Source organism: Anser anser (assembly GCF_964211835.1).
Source record: "Anser anser genome assembly, chromosome: 6".
Lineage (NCBI taxonomy): Eukaryota > Metazoa > Chordata > Aves > Anseriformes > Anatidae > Anser > Anser anser.
In genome coordinates, this window is record NC_139726.1 from 14,432,789 (window position 1) to 14,453,648 (window position 20,860).

Below are 20,860 nucleotides of genomic sequence, written 5' to 3' on the forward strand. Positions count from 1 at the left end.
AGGGCTTACTCTGATCTGCTAAGAGTGAAGAGGAGGCCCATCGTAACATCTGCAAGTGGATTTTACCTCTTGGCAGTTCATAAGCTTGCAAAGCCTCTGAAGACATGGGAGGAACAGGCTAGAAGTGTCACCAGCCATGCTCCAGGTGCCCACAGCTCCTGCCATACCCATGCAGTGAGGGGAAATGCTGCTCCTGGCTGCCCAGGGCAGGGAGTCCCACCTCCAAGCCCTAGATCCCTGGTGACAGTGAGAACTGGTGCAGTCACAGCTCCTGGCCTTTTGTCCCAGGGCTCTCCCTGGCTCCTTTTTCCCATGTGGAGGGCCCAGGCTGTGTGCTGTGATACGCTATAGCTGCTTGGTGCTCAGCCAGCATTTGTATGGCTCCTCTTCCAGGGCAGTAACCTCCATGCATGACCGTCATCCAAATTCACTCTCTGTCCACCACACTTTTTATCTTCCCAGTCGGTAATTGCACCAAAGGAGGCTCTCAGATAGAGATCAGTAGTAACACTTTCTCCCTCCCTTGCCATTGTTCTTGCATGGCTCAAACAGCTTCAAGTGACAGGTTTGAAGAACAGCCAGGGCTGGTAAAGTGTGGGAATGGAAAGTTTCTGAATGCTGGCAAGTGCTTATCAACCCCTGCATTGTAATATCAGCAACCAAGTGGCGCTAGAGCTGTGCCAAATTAGGTGGAAAAGGAGCGCACACAAAGAAAGATCGATAGATTTCAAGGCAGAATTGCTATGAACGCAAATGCTCCTGGATAATTTCACCCACTATTTGCTGCAGCAGGAGTTCCTCTTTGGTAGCATCTCTAAGTATTGCTCCAGTACCCCTTATGGAAGCTGACAAACATCCAAGCTTTCCTGCTGCAGGACAGCATATACCTCAACTAACTTTGCAGCTTTTAAGCAAAGTCAATCCAATAGCTCATCCAGTTACCCGAGGAAAATATCTTACTAATTTGTGAACCATTTCTACCTGCGTAAGAACATCAGAGTGCTCAGGCAGCCCCTCAAAGAGGAATGTTACTGGGCATCACCTGCTACATGATGCCGCAGAAGAAGTCCTTGCTCGAGAACATACACGGAGTACATTGTTCTGAGTGGTGGGGCATGCTCCCTGACCAGGTCCGCGTTGTCTCACTGACTTCCACTGACGTGATGCCCATGGTTACTGTACATGGGAACATCAAACACAGTACAATCATGCACTCTGCATCTTTTCATCTTTTGACTGAATTTCCATAAGAATTTTTCAGTGGAAATACCCTCCATTCAAATAGAAGAGAAAAGGGGCGGGGGGGGGGGTATAGAGAGGGTGGAAGACTTCTTTTACAAGAACTAGGGTATTTTCACCAAGTAGGGCTGCCCCTCATGCAGTGAGAAAACCCAGCCTTGTCAATAGTAAATTCCCCCCCACCAGACATAACATCCTCCTAAGCTGTCTCAAAGGCACCCCATTAAAAAGATATAAAAAATAGAACATGTCATAGACTAGTTAGTAAAGTCAGGGTTTAAACCTAATGCCAAGTTACTGTTACCCCTACAGAGCTCCCAGGAAATCTCAACGGAGCTGTTCCCTGGGATGCTGCAACCACGGCCAGGGGGCACTCAGATGTATCCAACGTAATCCTTCTCCAGTAGGAGAATTCTGCTAGGTCCCCGCACGATGCCAGGTGCGGCCACAGCAAAGTCCACGTTATGCAAGGGCAGCCCTGCATACTCATCTCGTTCCTCCTCAGTGGGAAATGCTTAAAAACCTGATCCAGGACTGGGCTTTAAGAAGTCCCCTCTACTTATGCCATATCTATGACATCCATACCTTTTGCCTCCAACTGCTGTTGTGTATTTAATGCTGAGGGAATCGAGACTGGTTACTTATTGCCATGGAAGTCAGGAGTTGCTGAATCTGGCAGAAAGACCTAAGCTGAAGTGCGGGCACTAGCTAGGGCTTAAGGGGCTGCGGACAAACGCCTGCTCTGCCACAGCCTTTGTCCCATGGGTAAGGTGTTTCTCCCCAAATCCCCAGTAGTATCCAGGCACCAAACGACACGGAGGTAAGCCAGGTGCCAAGGAATTTAGAAAAAAATAAATCTTAAATCTCTTTGGGATTCTGATTCCCTCACTGAACAAGGGGAAAGAGCACTTCCTTGCCACCCCAGGCTCTTGGGAAGAACCTGAGAGACGGGGGGAGACCACACAGCAATCTGCTGGTAGAGCAGCGAAGGAGCCATTTCACAATGAGGGGCATGCAGAGAGGCAAGGGACAGGAAGAGACAGACAGGCCGATCTGCCCAGAGCTTAAGTAGCAAAATGAGCAATGCTTGTTTTCTGTGCCCTTCCTTTGCTGAAGGCACAAGAGACAACACTACTCCTGTCCAAAAATACATCCTTCCTAGGCCAGGACTTGTGGCATTGCGGCTGCAGCGTGCCAGGAGGTGCTTCGGTCTAGCCACTGGGTCAGGGGCCTTTTAGGAAGACAGTTTGCATACTCCAAGCAGTGAGAACAAAGCGTACAGGCTAAATAACTTAATAAGCAGAAATGTACCTTAGGCAATTGGTGTTCTACCCTGCTCTGCTGCCCTTCATTTGCTGAGGTGAACAATGAATTAAATTATGCTTAGCCAAGGGGAAAAAAAAAAAATCTGATGAGTTGTGTGAGAACATCCCATCTTGGAAATGAGGCAGGAGTATTTTTGAATAACAAGCATAAGTGTACCGTTGGTTGAGTCACAGTTTTGGAGTAGTACTTTCACCCTAAATATAGATTACTGAAGGGCTGGGGGGTGGACTCACCAGATATGAAACAAGGCCTTTCCTTCCTCAAAAACCCTAGCAGACAGGTAAACTCTTTGAGGGAAGTTTAAAATGAAATTCCATGAGAACATATACTAATGAAGCAGTGAAGGTGACACAAGAGGGGGAAAAAGAAAAGCTATACAACGTTATTATTTACACATTTTGGAAAACAAGCTGTTTACTAAGTATTTCAGAAGAGAAGATGTTGACATTATTTCTGTGCCAACGGACCAGATGCTCAATGCACTAGCTCGGGGCCTCTGGACTAAGGTGGAACAAAGTGTTTCCTATCTAAAAGGCCTCAGAATAACTAAAGGACATTTAAGTCCTCACTCCAACACAGCTGCTCAGGTTTATTCCTGCATGCAGCTCCTTGGAAGTCCTTGTGACTTCATGACTGAGTCCTGCCTATTGTAGCCTCTCTCTTCAAATTAAAACGCACCAAAGAGAAGTCTTGCATTTTAATTGACTTCAAGCCTGTAACTTAAGTGTTGATTTCTCTTATCCACCAGCTCTGCTGCCATTTCTCCTTTGACTGTGTGTTTTACCATATACATGAAAAGGTGAATTAATGCAGCTCCTCAGAGCTGGGTTACATGGGACACCAAAGCAAGTGAGCAGAGCTGGAAATTTACATGCACCAGATTGCACAAGATCCTAGCTTAAACACTTAACGCACTCACAGCATGGCTTGCTCAAAACAGAGCAGACACTACCTTGTACCACAGCACACGCAGGGCAGAAGGCATCCACGCTGCAGCTTCACCCCAGCTTAAAGCCCACCTGAGCACCGACAATCCCACCTCACTGCGAAGCAGCACTATGAGTTAAACTGGAGATCTGTATTTGCAATTAATATGCGTTCGGTTCCATTGTGACAAGTTATAATATTAGTTGGCAGCCATATCTCCACAAGAACTGCCTGGCTTAGTAGAAAGTGGTTGTCAAGTTATATTTTTTTTATTTGCTGGGAAAAATTATTAAGTAAACAAATAGTCCCCAATTCATTTTTTAAATAGTAATTCTTCATGGATGAACTGAAAGCTAATTATGGCTTGGCATGCTTGTGTTATTTTACTTTCCTCCCACCCAACACGGGAAAGACAAAAGCTTTTCTTAGTGGGTGCATTAATACATTATCTGAGGCAAAAATGGAGCATTATGATCTCTGGACAGATATCCTGGCTAGCACTGGCCGCAGGCTTCCCCTTGCTGACCCTGCAGGATGCCGAGCAGCTTCTGGACTGGCCCTGCTTTCAGCAACATCTGGACCAGGTCACTTCCAGAGATTCCTTCCACCCTAAATTATTTTACAAGTCTATGATTTTATAGCCTTTGTTACAATCACAGGTTGACGTCAGTCATACAATCTGGCAAGACAGCGAAACCTGATATTAAGACTGGGAGCAAGTTTCATCCATATTGCCAGTTTTCAGGAGTAATTAAGTGCAAAATCACCAGCCTGTAATTAGTTTAGTTTCATCCTTGTGCCTTTCCCACCACTACAAAGCACCACACAACCTGCACTGGGCTGGTAATAGATCAAAGACCCACAGGTGAACCACATCGGGAGGGGCCAACATAGCACGGAGCAGTAGGCAATGCCACTGGATACCCCAAGACTTTGGCTTTATGGTTTGGGGTCTGAAAGCTATTCGCTTGTGTGACCACTTTTTGCTCTGAATCACCCAGAAGTTGTCTCATTTATGTAACCGGATAGGCAAAACCTCAGGTCACACAGACCCTTAAGGGACAAGGCAGAAAGAGCACGTGAAACATCACTCACTAGAAGAAGGCTATCACAATCACTAGAGGTTCCCATCACAAAACTTCCCCAAACTAAGCCATTAATTTAATTTCTAAGGAAGCAGCATGAATTGCTATAGAGCCAAATCCTTGTAGGACAGCCAGCACAGACCAGGTACTACCTACCCCCAAGGAAATGAGAGGAGAGGGAGAAAGACAGAGAGGCAGAGAAAATGCTGCTAGAATTGGGAGAAAAGGAAAGCAATAGGGAATTCCACATTGAGACCCTAGTACACCTGGGACAGACTTTTAAGGAGCATAGTAAAGCCCAGCACAAAGTGCAATACACACCAGCAGTTAACATCACACAAATTCAGCCACTCACCTGGGCTGGGGCCCAGCACTACTGCCCCTGCAGCCACCTAGGAAGGGAGGGCATCTGGGTTTACCAAGCCTGGTCTCCTGACCTTGTGCAGGGAGAGCTCTATCTCCATAGCAGCAAGGCTGACCTCAGCACAGACCAACCTGATTTAACCTAAACTAACCTGAATTAGAACTCCCAGGGGCACCTGCCAGCTTGTTTGCAATCACAAGGGATTTCCAGCCCTGGCTTCCTTCCAAGACCTCCCCAAAAAGCCACATGTGTCAAGTGTAGGGAGAAAAGTGTCATTCTTAACTAAGGGCCATCATTTTCTTCCCCAAAACTTACTAACAAGAGGCTTCCCTGCCCTCAGCCCACCTGGCACCTGCTGATGGTGACAGGCAAAGGTGCTGAGAAGGGACCCCAGGGATGTGACTCAGACTCGGGGGTTCAGAGCAATGCTGTGATGGGGTTTAATGTCCTTGTATTCCTGTCTACCAAAATGTCCTGTTAATTTTTTACTTAATTGTCCATCCTGGCTCCAGCTATAAATCTCCACAAAAAGAATTAAGTTAAAAATTGTCCTATGCATAGGGACACACCCTGAATAGACGCTGCAGACAACACATGTACTGTCACAATGGATCAGTATATTTAAGTCAATTATTAACTCAGTGATGCACATGAGTGCAGTGATAAACATGATGGAGTTTAAGGTCTTGCCATTCTTCCTGTGCTTACTGAGTGTTAAATAAGATTTTTATTTTTTTTTAATGCATGCCTTTTATATTTATTATCTCTTATTCCACACCTGAGCTCTTCTCCGTACATATCCCCATATTCATTCAACTGGGATGGGTGGCAACCGGTCATAACTTTATCACGAGTCTGCTCATTTGGGGTTATCTGAGTTCTGCAATGCTGCAGTGTCATGGGGATTTCATTTTAAAAGCATGTTTAAAAGGGCCCCTGATGGCCCTTCCCTCCTGCTGATGGACTCTTCCCATGGGCCCTGGTGGACCTGGGCAATTTGGCTAACTCTCCTCTATGGCCACTGAGCCCTGGTGAACACAGACATTGCTGAAGGACATGTTCTCAGTTTGGGCTCCTGCTCCTTGTCTTTGCACCCCTGGGGCTCATCGGCTTTGCATTTAACTGTGTTTTTAAAGGACTTCTTCACTGACAGAGAACAAGAGAGACATCACCTGTGGGGGTGAGAGCCTGAAAGGAAATGGTTTAATGCTACTTGGTGGTGTTTGAAGGAGAGGAAAAAATGTTTCATTGTTTTAAAGTGGGGGGTCTCCAGGAATTAAAGTAATTGTTTTCTCAAGTGCTTTGCTTATGTAGCTGTCCAGTATGTGACCATAATCATCAGAATTAGATCAAAAATTCAACTGTTGTATCAAGAATTGGAAAGTGGGGGGGGAAAAAAAAAGACCAAAATTGCATCACACACGTAGGACACAGCAGGACCCTGCTCAGCTGTGTGTGTCGGGCAGGACTGCGATGGTTCCCCTCCCTCGGACTCCATGCAGCTCCCTGTGGCTTCTGCTCTGCACGACGGGCATCATGCTGCCTCAGAAACAACACAGGAGGATCGATGCTCTTTTTTTCTCACAGGTTGCTTACTGAGTCATTTCTGGCAAATGAATTTTGAAGTGAGTCAACAGCTTGTTGCCACTTTGTCCTTGTGGTGTTAAAAGTGATTCATGCTGGGGTTTAGGTGAAAGGTAAGTTGCTTCCTTGCCATAGTGACTGTCAGCTAATGGTGGCTGTCAACTAATTGCTTGAATTTGCCTTGGCAAACCTTGGAGACCATTACTGGGATTCTGCTCCAGTCCACACAGGGTTATATAAAACAGGAATACAACACCCCAGCCCTACTCCTACTGCTGCAATAACATGCATGTCCCCACATGTGAACTCCCCATCATGGATAGTCTTCAAGGTCAAGCCAGATAATTATCCACCATGAACATTGATAGACAACCCCACAATAATTTGGGGGCACATTTGCTACCATCATGAAGCAGAACAGCTACTCTGTCATGACTTTGCATGAGCAAGGACATCCTTAACCCAGCAGCTGGCTTAACCCACTCTCCAAACAATCCTGGAATAGAGCAAGCAGTTACTAGTTTGGGGGAAGATGGGAGTAAAGAAGCAGCATCCAAAACAGTTTGTTGACTGATCATTTAAAATGTGCCCAAAGACAAGACTCTGTGGAACAATCCCACCACCCATCTTCATCCACCACTTAATGCTGGTATCATGAAGTGGGCTGTGTTGTCCATGTAGAGACACTGTGTCTTCCAGAAACCAGTAAGAAGGGCCTAACTGGGAGGCTTGGGTTCCCTATGTCCAAGCACCCAAGCTAAGCAGAGGAGGCCAGTAACACAAAACTCTCCTCCCTGCCTTTGTTACCAAACCTGTGGAGTCAATTTGTTCGTTTAAACAGCTGCTGAGCAAGGTGTCCTCCTGAGCAGGCTGTCAGTAGGTTGTGCTGCTAAGCAAGGTGCTCAAGAGGGGGACACGTGTTTTTGATCAGTGACACAGAAGTGTGCGTATTTATTTGGCAACAGGAATGCCTCTTCTGCAAGTATGGCAGGGGTCAGCAGAGCCAGGAGGCCAAAGCTTTTTAAAAAGCAAGGCAGAATGCCTTTTCCTTTCCCCACTAGTTAACTTCAGCAGTCACCAAATTTGTCCCCATGCTCTCACTTGGGCTTTCAGGCCACACATGTGAGAGTACGCAAATATGGCTGCCTCAGGAAACAAAAGTTGTGGCCACATAGGCCCCACCATGAAATGAGGTAAATATGTTGGAAACAGGAAACTGTGGGCGGTTCTGGAATAATTTTTTTGCCCGGGACAATGTTCTTTGTCCTCAGGACAGCTGTGTCAGAGCATGCACTTGGCTTAATGTATGCAGTCTCCATGCTTTCGCGCTGAGCTTTCCTTCCCTTGGTTGCTGTGGCCACGCAGCCTCAGCCACTCTTTTCTTCCTGCAGAAAGTCACACGCTCGTTTTTCACTCAACTTTTCCCTGATTTTCCTCCCACGGGTTAAACTATTAGGTGATGTCATGGAGATCTTAATTCCCAAAGTGCTGCCAGCCTTCCAGAAATTCTTCCTTCTGGGAGATGCTAAGCTTTGATAACGCTTTCGTGAAGAAGTTCCTCCTGGTGTTGCATTTGCTCGAGGCCATCTTACATGTTTCTAGCACCTCTCCTCTCTAAAGCATAGTCAGAGCTTCATCATTTCACAGAATTTTCACCCTTGGAAAATGATTTCTCAGTCGCTAATATTCTTGGTTAATTTTGGGTACCTGCTAATCAAATCTTTCTTCCAGATGTGTTATACTTGCTTAGAACTTGTTATCAGTGAAATCAGAACTGAGGCTTTTCTAAGCTGCAAAATGGATAGCAGCACTGTTTGCAACAGGAATATTTTAGGATTAAGAATATACTGCAAAAGAAACAAAAAAAGTGTATATATAAATAATAAATATATTCACAATAAGCAGCCCTTTTAACATATCTACCCGGCATCCTCAGAGGAAAATGGAGGAATGAGGGCCCTGTGCCTCTACACCCACAGTAGTAAGCAAGCAGATGCTAATTTAAAAGTCCCAACATAAGGACATAGCTGAACTGGCACCTGGGGGACCTTATCCAGGGTGGTGGTATACCGTCTTTTATTGCTTCATTTTGCTTTATGTAAAACACGGCGTGTTTTTTCCAGCTGTCTGTTGTCCTTACTCAACAGACCCCCAAATAGATTTTATTTACTGCTATAACTTACCTGCATAGTGTAATATCGAGTGTAATTCACACTTATGCCTGAGTCACATCACCACTCTCCATGAAATGGGAGAAGAGACTTGGTGGGGTTTTTTGGTTGGTTGTGATTTTTAGTGTGTGTGAAAGCCAGGACACTACAGCCTGTCCTGCTTCCCTAGGTTCATCGTAGCACTTGGCACCTCAGTTCCTTCCTGAAACAGGAGAGGTTGGTGCATCCCAAAGCACAGAGGCTCCCCTGCCACACCTGGCCATGCTTCTCTGGGGAGCTGAGCAGCTTTTGTTCATCAGAAATGCTAGTTTGACCAATGTGGGACAACTAATCTTTGTTGTAATATACTAAAAATAAATAAATCATTGCAGGGTCAAATCTTTCCTACCCAGCTCAAGTAGCATTCAGCTTCTTTCACCAAACGAGCGTGAGGGAAGGTATTTTCCTACCTGCTCCATAGTTGTGACTAATTCTTTTCACTGAAAGACTGCATTGTTTCATAAATTGGAAAACTAATTCTGAAATGTTTGCTTGCTGTTGAAGATTTATATGAAATTAGGCCACAGCTTTGGCTCAGCAGCTCCAGTGTTAGGCCTTGGCTCTCCTCACTCATGACCAGCTCTTTTCAGCTCCTGTCCAACCATAATCACGGCTGCCGCTGACTTCTGAGTGCATTCCCAAGGAGATCTTTTCCTTATAAGCTTCTCTATTGCTCTCTGTACCACAGTAATTAAAATGTGCAGCGTTACCTCTTTCTCTGCTATTAAAGTCCCTCTATCAGGCAATTCTAGATAAACAATCCTCTGACCATTTTTGCATTTAGCAATGCCTGCCAGCACACAGGTCAAGCTTATAGAAGAGGGACCATTTTGCATGGAGCTCAGCTGGAAGCACCCATGCCAGCAGCTGATGTGTGCAATCCTCAGGTGCACCTCACATGGGGTGTCAGGGAGGGATTCACCTCCATCATCCCACAATCCCTGGGGACAGCCCCTGCAGGAGATAGCCCCCCTGAAAAATACTCATCCACCTGCCTCTAGAAACATTGTCTTTGCTGTTACACTTTGCATATGAACTTACACTACACAGAGGCACATGCTACATTTTCTAGCTTTGTGATTCAAATATTCCAGCAAAATAAAGGAGCCAAAATTGCTCTTGAAGTCAAATAGATCTTGAGCAAAGCAGCTCACTTTTAAACCATCTGCAGAAAGTGCTAATCAAGATTAAGAAGCACCCTGATGTGGTAGAATATCCATTCGCACTCCTTTACCTTAATGCCAAGTTTGGCTGCTGGAAGATAACATTTGCCAGGTGGGCTCCATCTTCTCCAGCTGGAGACAGAGGACATCTGTCTCCATCTCTTGAATGTGTGTATTATTAGAGGTATGCCTTGCCCTTAGAGGATGCTGAAATGCTTACAGCCAAACCTCTGGGAATGCTTCATGTCCAGACCTCACTGCCTCTTCTCCAGCATATCTAACAGCTACTGAACAGCACAGAGCATTGCTATCAGGAAGGACATTTTGCTCATCTCTCCTGTCACCAAACACCAGGCTCTGAAATGCCTGTGTCCTCAGCTTAGCAAGCCCACAGCCAGCTGCTGCCTAACCCAGTTTGTGTTCTCTCTGTTGCTGCTTCAGTAAGAATTAGGCACTTCTCCCCATGCCCGGACTCAGGTTAAACGCGATCTGCTCTCTGCATTGTGTTGCTGAGAAATGAATTCAGTCCCAATGAGAAGAGTATGGCTGCAGGACATTTGGCTATTGCTGACATTCTCGCACCAGCACTTTGCAAACTGCACTCCCGCCGATTCTGAGAGGGCACTCAGCACCTTACAGCTGCCGATGCGCTGCTCTCCTGCACCCATCCATGCCAAGCAATGCAGAGATGAAACACACACTTCTTACAAACAGGTTTATTTGCATTTTGACTGGAGCACAGATTCTAGATACAGATTTCTTCTGCACAACAGTACAATAGCCAGTGCAAAATATGCTTTTTTTTTTTAATTCATGTACAAAAAAACGAACAAACAAAAAGACAAAAAGTGTGGCAGTATTTACTCACAACTGGTACGCCTCAGCCTCCAATCTACCCACCTCCACTCGCCCTCGCCCATCACGCCAACTTCAGGGTCAGCATCGCCCATCTCGAATGGCTGCATTGTCAGTGAAGAGAGGTAACTCCCATAGCCCTTTGAAAGATAAACGCTCACCCCAAGCAAACTGGAAAAACAGCAGGCTACTTAAGGAAAAGTTAGGCACACCAGCTGCTTACCAACGCATCCCCCCACAGGGAGCAGAAGAATTTTGAGGGAATGTCCAAAAAAGGAGGAAAAAAAAAGTACAAATCGGAAATGCACAAAAAACTAGGCACCAGCTTAACCCCTTTTTAAAAGAGAGACAAGGATGTTAGCATACACCTCCAGTCTGCCTTCTGCTATTCACCTACAGTAGCTATGATCAACACCAAACACACACTCCCCACTTTGAGTACCCTGTGCTGTCAAGCAGATTATAATCTTAAGAAAATATCTGTACTACTAGCATAAAGTAAAACCATTTAATAATTGGAGGAGAAAGACAAGCTACAGTCTGAATACAAGTATTTCTCTGAGAACAGTCAAAAACAAAAACAGAGACAAAAAAAACCTGTCCCAGTCATCCACCAGATGATTGCTAGAATTACAGCCAATGCTTAAGCAATACAACATCAAGCTAGGAAATTCACCATATGGCTGTTCAGCTTAGGGAGTAGCTCTCACTAATTTACAAAGCTTTGAGCCATCTATTTCTCTTTAACTTATTTTCAGAAGCTGCACTATAGAGCTGCAGTGCTAGTGCAAGAATATACTCATCTTCACCAAGGCCTGGAATTTATACTGCAGAAATTCATCAAATTTACATCACTCCAAGTGTACCATCTCCAAATCACCTAGAGCTGCTATTATGGACTTTTACATTTCTGCTCAAGGAATAACTGGGTTTCAAAGCTTGACCAACAAGAGTTCTTTACACTGAAATGCAATTAAACAAAGCAGAGTACCAATTAAAGCCAAAGGACACAAGTACTCAGCACATATATGTGTTGATACAGTACAGTATGTATGTGTATATATATATATATGCATAAATATGTATATGTTACATTATAAGGAGAGTGCCATTCAGGACTTCTTAATTGCAAGAATCCTTTTACCACCTGCAATTCCTGAAAGTTCTGTCCATTAAATTTCACACCAAGACGATAAGAATTTCAGTGTTTTCCAGATTGGACTATTATTTAGGTTTTAGCCAATTAACCAAGCAGGGCGCTGAAAGAACAGGAGCATTAATTTTACAAACACCAGTCCTACCACCTCAGGCACATGGCACAAATTTCTATCACCAGATTATTTGTGCCCTTCCTCCTCTGCCCTGAAATGGCATACAACGGGCATTTCTAAGGGTTCTCAGACCATTGTCACAGTTGTACTAACTGATCTGTATCAATTTACTTAGTTTTCAGAGAAAATGTAACAATCAGTGAAATAATTCCAAAGAGCCAGTATGGATCTGGTAAGAACCCAGGCTTAGGCTTTGCAGCACTGCTTGGAGTCATACGGCTTTTAATCATGTAACAATTCTCCTGCCATTTCATCCCCAGAAAGACCACTTTTACTTGTAGGTTCTATGCATGATGACAGTTTGGGGTACCACACTACTTAAGTAAGGCTTAGTTAAGACTCCTAAAACCCAGAGCTGATAAAGGTCTGTCCTACAAATTTAACATGCAGAGATAAAAAAAGTCTAATTTAAATTACTTTGAACAGAAGGTTTCATTTGTTACTTAAAAAAAAAATAGAAAGAAAGAAAGAAAGAAGAAAAAAGACACAAAATGTAACAGGCACTTAAGAGTAGTGTAAATGCAAGATACCTCTGGGACATTCACATGGCAGGGGGCAGGAGCTGCTTATCTCCCTTGCCTTTAGTCTGTCTAGAACTTAGACATCTAGCCCAGATTACTCATTTGTGCTTCCTTTATTCTTGAAGAATGAAAAGCTTCCTTCTGGAGGCTGTCAGATTTTCAAATAGGGTGAATGGGTTTCTCCAGGGATGCCAGACCCTCTGTAATCACAGGGACAGCCTAAGCAATCAGGTAATCACCTGCCACTTACACAGGTGAGACAAGCCACTCATCTGAAGTAAAGCCCTAACATCTGAAGGCTTCACCTGGTTTCTGTACAGACAAACTCACCATCTTCACTAGGCCAACGGGCTGCTTTTGTGTTTTGCGAGGCAGAGAGGAAGGTTTGTCTGCAGCACAGTCTCACACTAACATTGCTCTGACCAATGCCACCACAAGCGCTCCTTCTCAGCCACAGTGGTTCACAGTCAGTTTGCCCACACACAACAACCTGTTGGTTACACAGCATCATGCAACAGGGGAAAAGGGGGCAATGCATTTTTCGAGCAGCCAGAGACAAGCAGAAGTAACTTGTCATTCTTCCAGACACCCAGCTAGCTGTGTCTAGATGTTCATGGGTGTGTATGCTACTTGAGGATGAGCCTCCAAATTTCTGTTGGGACTACAGAGGTTCAACAAGGACTAGAACTACTCTGTCAAGTAGGCGTTAGCCTTACATACACATTACAGTTATACAGCTCAACAAACAAGCTAACATAGATTAAAACTGTAGAGCCTACCTCGTAGAACAATATTTATAATCTACATGATTGTGTACTCTGGTATACCTTCTTACAGCATAGAAAGGAGAGCAAGATATAATGTCAGATTCATCCCTATATCAATATAAAATTACTTGATTTTAAAAATCTAAATATAACAAAGCCCTAACAGAGTTATTTTTGTTGAAAATTAATCAAGCATTACAGAAATAGCATTAGGACTTCTGCATGTACTTCCTTATGGGCATGATTTGTTTCTAAAATAACCAAGAACGAGTTTTAGTTCATAAAAATAAGCAAACAGTTCTTAGTCCCTAACCATGACAGCAAAGCTGCCTCTATCCTTCCTTTGCACTGCTGTGTTTCACTATTGCTGTCCCCCTGAATTGCAGGGCTATCACGTGTAAGTGGATCAGGTACTGACTATATCTGGCAACTCCAATTTAAATCCCTCTCCTCGAGCCAGATCCACCTCTCTCAGTTGTATGCCAACAGCAGCAATGCCAGATACACAGTATCGGGCCAATATTACAAAATGGCATGAAAAAGTGTAGCCAATGTACATCTTCCACAGCATTTTCCGCAAGAGAAACCAGACAGCAGCTCCTGGCACACAGTGGCATGTAGGTCCCACCTATTCACAAACAAAGCTGGACTCTTCCCCATTTCGGAAGTTAACTGGAACTGCGGGGCCACAACTGGGGCCGGGGGACGCCCCATTGCCCCCTGACAAGCAGGCCGCAGAGCCAGGGGGTGACACAGCTGCCTCTCAGGCAGAATAAACCTCTACGACATCGTTCAGCCTAGGCCAATAACCTTAACTTCTGCCATTTATGTACTTAATTTTCCTCAGAGTGCAGCGACACAAAAGGGACACAAGGGAAACATGGATGTAGCTCGGCAGTGCCTACAGTGCTTGGTGGCAAGTAGCTGCAGGAGGAAGGGAAGCCTGCCCTCCCATCTTTTGGGGAGTTTTGAGCTGAGAGGGTGGTTACAGGGAAGGAGTCCACCTTCCACCATGACCTGCCTTGGGACTTACAAAGTTCCTGAGTGCCACAAAGGGCAGCAAGAACAGCTCAGTCTGGGTGTGAAAACAGAACGGTTCCGCTGGAAAGGACCTTCAACGATCATCAGGTCCAAGTTCCTGACCACTTCAGGGCTAACCAAAAGTTAAAGCATATTAGTGAGGGCATTGTCCAAAAGTCTCTTGAACACTGACAGGCATGAGGCATCAACTACATCTATAGGAAGCCTGGTTCCAGTGTTTGACCAGAAATAAAGGTTTTGGTCAGTCACAGGCTCCCCTTCAGTGGCACTTTCACTTCAAGGCAGGGTCAAGTTTCATGTGGCCTCATCTTCCTCAGAAAGATGGCATTTCCCATCTTCCAAAAAGGCATTTCTTCCCCCAAAGCTACCCCCAGCCTCTCTGTTTGGCACCACCTCACTCCAAGAGACTACTCACAACTTTTCTCACCTACACAACCTGATCCTCAACCAAGCAGCCTCAAGCTCCTTCACTTCACAGGGTGGAACTGCCATGTCCCAAAGCATGAAAGTCTCTTTTGGATAAATGCTACGATTCACAGAGCATCCAGGACAGCCAGTTGTGCAAGATCATGCCTAAGTATGCAATGTTAGTCAATTAGATGAGTTGGCTGAAGGTTTTCCCATTGTAACACAGTTTTTCTATTCTAGTATTATTTTTGGTTTAAAAAAAAATTGTGGGGATGGGTGTTTTTTGTTTTTTTTTTTGGTAGTGGGGGGTTTGCACAAAAGTTCATGCTTTTAGTGAAAAAAAATGCTTTTCTCAGTACTTTGCTCTTTATTTCTGCTGGGAAAACTTGAAACACATCGTTTTTGTCAGAAAAATTATCAGTCCACGTCTGTCCGAATTCCTCCGGTGTCAGCTGGGAGCTCTAATTCACGGTCTGCACATCCCCCTTTCCCAGAAGGCTGGGCTCCTGGGCAGCCCTCCAGCCTTCATGACGCACTCCCCCTTTGACTAACCCATGGTAAGTGCACCATGGGATCTGACATCCAGCCAAGGAGCTCGGCCCCAGGGGAGACATGGCGCACAAGGCACTTTAATGGTAATTTCTGAGGTCTGCGACAGTAGCTAAAACTGATGCTGCTTTAAGGGTCAAATGGATTTAATTAAACGTTTCCATTCCAAAACGCTAGAACGTTTTATTCAGCGTTTTCCAACTGACAATTTCTCTGTTTTTTTTTTTCAAAAAATTTCCATTCCAGGAAAATGTTGGTATTTCAGTTTTCTGTCTCAATTCAGGGAGAAATGAAATGTTCAAGCAGAAGAATTTGATGCTAGATAGCCATTCAGTTTGGGAGACAGCCTTATTAATTAGCTGCCAAAATCATCCATCCATGCAAGAAGGGTGTGATCCAGTTTGCCTTTGACATCACTGAAAACCACTTTTTCAGCTTCATGGAGCCTGGATGGCATCCCAAGAGACCTGGGGAGGGGTGTGGGGGTTAACTGTAGTTGAGGATATTTGAAACAGGAGTCCAGAGTGAAACAGCAAGAACATAAGAAGCAGCAACTAAGATGATCCATTACCTGGGCTCAATCTAAACTCAGCTTTACTTACTTTAATGATTTCCTCCTCCTGTTACTCACCAAGATCACAAAACGTAATTCCCAGTTACAGTAAAGACAGCAGTTAATTAACACTTTGTAGAGTAGAATAAATCTGCGATATGAATTTGTCATGAGCTCTATATGGCCTTCAATGTTCAAAACATTTCCTCCGAAAACCCTTTTATACTCCATGCAAGGAGACTACTCTAAAGCTAAAGATATAATACAGTACTGAACAGCTTGCTTTAGGTTGCCTGTCCTCCCTTGAACCCTGCAAAAATTGTTCTGTTGGATAAGCATTAAAGAAGCTCTGTCGGGTCAGACTAAGGTCTTGGGACTTCAAGCACATCTACAAATGGGAAGCAGCTAATTGCAGGCTTCCAGGGTTGACACTATGGATGGGGACTGGGCACCAAATCCATCGTCTGCGTTGCTCAATCTGCTCCTGGATTTAGCCCCAAGCCCTCCACCTCAAAGAGTAAAAGAGGAGCCACAGGGAGCCTATGTCCATCAGCAACAGGGTGTGTGTTGAAAGCAAGAAACACTCAGAACTGTAAATAAAACAATTCACCCAACCATGAGGGGTCTAGAGAATTGGTTTTTGTTTATCTTTCATTTCCCTTTAGTACAAGGCAGATGTTTCTAAGCAGTAAGCAGAAACCTCAACAATTTTTAAGACTGGAGAGGAAGAGAGGAAGGGAGGAAGGAAGAAACATGTACAAGCTTTGAGGGTGTTCTTAACTCCAGCTTCAAAGAAAAAAATGTGTATCTGTAAAAGCAAGTTTTTCTTTAAGCTGTTTGGTAATTCTTAGTTCATAGGAGCATTTTATCCAGAAGGTTCTTCATGTTTCCAGTCAAGATTGTAGCAATCTCAGTGAGGCACTAAATTTTAGGCTGTTAAAGTCTTTCTGTGCAGCACGGTCATTTTAAAATGATGTGGTAGCCATCATTGCTTTCAGCTGTAATAAAGAAACGCAAAGCATTTTTTCATTGCTTTTAGAAAACAACACAAACAAATAAATCCAGGTTTTCTTAGGTAGTTTTCACTAGTTTGCACTCTTGTTCCACAACCCATTCATGACAATCAATGTTGAACATCTAGGTCAAAACATTTATAAAAAAAAATACAACATTGTAATCTTTTATCATTTTACTAGAAGGCCTTCTGCTCATTTATGGCAGTGGTATTTGAGTAATCATGTAAGTTTTATAACAGTGTAACAGAAAAAAACATAGATCAATCAGTAATTTGATGCAACTTCTTGACTTACATCAAATTGGATTAGTTTCCTCTTCAGGATACCAGCACTGAGTTTGTGATAAAGTTTAATCCCGTTGAAAGGAGAAAAATATCTTTAGAAACATGTAATAGGAGCAGCAATACTTACCTTTTAATGTGCTGATAACAAAACAAGATTCATCTTGGAAGTTCTGAACCATCTGAAGGGTAGAAGAAAAAAAGCCAACACAAAATGTTTTTAGCAACTTAATTTAAGATTCTTTCAGTGTCAGTATTGCCTTTAAAGAAAAGTTATCAAATTCTGGTGTCTAGTCCTACATACTTCTCAGTAACCCTGCCCACAGATCATTAAAAGTACATGAATGATTAATCAGGGTCCTTACAGCTACTAATGTGCTTAAGAGAAACTTATACTGAAGTGCTTGCCTGGAACTGATCTGGCTTGTTCAGCATTTTACCCACCCTCTTTGCAACTCTTGATCCTGCAAGTTCTTACAACACTCTAGCTACTTTATTACAGATTATGCTCTTAGTTGACTTGAATGGCACAACTCCGTTTTAGGCTGGATAAACATAGACCCTCTCCTAAATTCTAGCAATAGTAATACACGCACACATACACATATTATACACACACATTGAGCAGAACCATGAAGCTCAGCTACGTTTACATTAGCATCTGGGATAATACCTAGAGGTGGTCAGCCCTGAGGAATGAACACTTTGCTGAATAAAGGAATGTTCTTAACATAATGTCATTTCAGAAGTGTCCACCTGGTTATTTTGACCAGACAGTACTAGAGATGCTGTGCTTGCAGGAATCATTTACCCATTTGTACTGTGTTGAAGCACAGGCATCTTAATGAAACTGCTAAGAGAGACAAGGCAGATCATGGTAAGATTAGTATCTAAAGCTATCTGAGTTATTCGTGAGAAACTAGCTATTCAGAACCTTTGCAGGTTCTAGTGAGGCCCCTATCTAAAAGACTCATCTCACTTCAGATCCAAGCTGAACCACTCACTTAAGCTTCGTCCACAGTTAATGTTTCATCCCATCCTAGAGCAGCTGTGTGGAAGAAAGGAGGTGAATTACATTCTGGAGCTGTCTCCTACAGCTGCAGCAGACAGTGGACACCTAACTTCAGGGGGAAGGTGACCAGAACCTATGATCAGCCCAGAAAATCCAGCTTTAAGCAAAACAGTTCTCCTAGCTACTGAATGTCATTCACTACATGCAGTAGAGCTCTTCCAGCTCTAAGTTCTCACATCAAACACCCTTTTTACCTTAGACTGATCTCCCTATACTCTTTTGGGTCTAACAGCCACCCCCTGCTCCCGCAAATCAAACTTCACTGGCCAGTCCGTGTGTCTGTGTCTAATGATGCATGAAGTACATTCATACAGTGCCTCACTCTTGCCACTATGCTACTAAAACAAGAAAAAAAAAACCACAAAAATAAAGCAATAGACATTGTTAATAATTGACTTAAGTAAATAGTTAAAGCCTTATACCCAAGCTGGTTAAGGTAATTCCCCTACCAAGAGTTGCCTCCAAGCACTTTACATCCATAAAGCATTAAGGTTTCAGATTTAATCAGGCTGAAATAGCAAGGAGACTTTAGGAATAAGCATTACAGACTTCAATTTAGGCCCCAGTTGAGACCTATGCTCTGCTTCATTTGTTTTAACAATGTTTCTTATATAGGAAGCTCCCTAAGTGATTCTGGTGCATGAATGAGTAAGTCACTTAGTAGGGGAAAAAAGAGGAAGGGCAACTCACTATTAACCTACAAGTTAATGGAATGGACTAAATTAAGCCAACATATAATGGGACACAAACAGCTAGCAGAGGTCCGTGAATCATAGTATGCATTTACACAGCGCTAACTCTGACCCAGTAGTCAGTCAGTCATTACGTGGCTGTAATCATTGGCTGAGATGTACGAATAATTGCCTTAAAGATTTTCAAACTTGCCTTCTTCAGAAAGCTTTCCTATTCATTTTAAAAGAAACTCAGTTCGGATCTTCATTTCTGAATTTGTTTAAGCAGCCAAAATGAAAAGGAAACAATCAATTATTTTTTTAATCTCTTCTATAAAGCAAAATCTTAAAATCACACCAAAATCAACGTTATGCATGAATGATATGCTTTAAGTTATTTGTTTTAAGTTTTTGGGATTAGTGATCTTGCAACGTTTTCTTGAAAATTCATTCCATACTTTAAAAGGTCATTCTAACTTCAAGAATACAGACAACTGTTTTAGCTCTGATAGTTTGCTTTAATCCCTTACCTCATTGCTCACTAATACATGGATCCCTGTGGGTCCCTGCCGATAGATTCGATTTATCTGCTGTGGAGAAATGCTGTACAAGTTTGCAATCTTCTCAATTAATTCCAAGGTGGTCAATTCTTCCAAGAAAATTGCATGATATACTGCAACAAGTTAAAAGTAATTACAGTGTGATTATAGGATAGTAATGACAGATAACACCAAGATGCTCAATATCAACAACCGTATGGGGTTAACATCAAGGTTCAAATCTTGACAGTAGATAAGCATGCTTAGTATCTTCAAAGCAGCCCCCAAATATGCAACTTGATGATCTGTGGAAAAATAACTAACATTTGGCTACAGCAGGCAAATGGAACCCATGTCAATCTTGCCCAGAGGAAATCATAAGGACTAACGATAACATGTATAATAGGGTAAAAAAAAAAATAATCTCTTACAAGGATGTCATTATTCTTGGATGATATACTTTAATACTTTTAAATTTTGACATTTTAAAGTAGCTCTGATTAAGCAGTAAAGCACATAATAAGATGTTGCACAGAAGTAGTATTTTATTAGATGTTATCCCATTGACACCATAGGCACAAACTAAAGACTTCAGTGAATCAGATTACTGTAGATAACAATATTTTTTAAATCTGATCCAAATGGTAGAAACAGCCAGGTAGAAAAACTGTGTCTAGATAATACTATGTGCTAGAACTAAGTAGGATCTCCATTCTTATGTGATCCTACTTCTGGAGCGTGTTATGAGAGACAGTTCAGAGCAGTGAGTCCTCAAAAGCTTTGAAATTCCAAGAACTAGAACCCCACTTTAAGACATACCGGCCTTCCATTTCTTAGGACACTTTCAAACAAGCCATATCTACAAGCAAATTGTGGATGGGATGGTAGTTTTTAATGCTACAGTAATTGTTAAGAACAGAACAGAGCCTTTGTTATGTCATTGTTTAGATAGCTTGTGAATGTAGCCCTGTAACTAAGCTAACTAACCTAACAGTGTCAAAACCGGAATAAGTATGACCTCTTTAAACACACAATACCAAGCTGTACCATGCAGAAGCTCAGGCAGAAAGCGTATTTTCAGACAAGTGCTTAACAAAATCCATACATAAAAACTTACCACAAAGACTGCCATCTCCATTCTCTCGTTTTTGGTGGAGGTGGGACCTGTTATGCTCTGGCTCTTGACAGACATAAATTGTCATCTTGGGCCTTACATTTCTACAGATTATTAAAAGACAGCAGTGAGTTATTTAGATCTAAAATTGTTCCAGTCAGCCACCAAACAATGAAAGATGGAATCATTCAGGCTGTGCATAAATAACCAACTAATTCGTGATAATGGTGACTAAATGACTTAG

The 20,860-nt window shown here is 43.1% G+C and overlaps 1 protein-coding gene and 1 long non-coding RNA gene across 5 annotated transcripts in view; both read right to left on the reverse strand.

Moving 5' to 3' along the window:
- The window catches only part of LOC310901299, a 41,686-nt gene extending 33,544 nt beyond the window's left edge, over positions 1–8,142 (reverse strand). For all 4 annotated transcript variants that reach the window (XR_014585719.1, XR_014585720.1, XR_014585721.1 and 1 more), the window contains exon 1: positions 4,933–8,142. This is a non-coding gene — a long non-coding RNA (uncharacterized lncRNA). The remainder of the gene's footprint in view (positions 1–4,932) is intronic.
- Positions 8,143–10,599: 2,457 nt separating this feature from the next.
- Positions 10,600–20,860, reverse strand: part of TFCP2L1 (transcription factor CP2 like 1) — a 37,807-nt gene continuing 27,546 nt past the window's right edge. Inside the window, exons 12-15 of the mRNA XM_083840620.1 lie at positions 20,620–20,720; positions 19,494–19,636; positions 17,351–17,402; positions 10,600–16,921 (exon numbers count right to left, since the gene is read on the reverse strand). Of these exons, the coding sequence (XP_083696746.1) occupies positions 16,884–16,921; positions 17,351–17,402; positions 19,494–19,636; positions 20,620–20,720 (334 nt within the window). The 3' untranslated portion in view covers positions 10,600–16,883. The remainder of the gene's footprint in view (positions 16,922–17,350; positions 17,403–19,493; positions 19,637–20,619; positions 20,721–20,860) is intronic.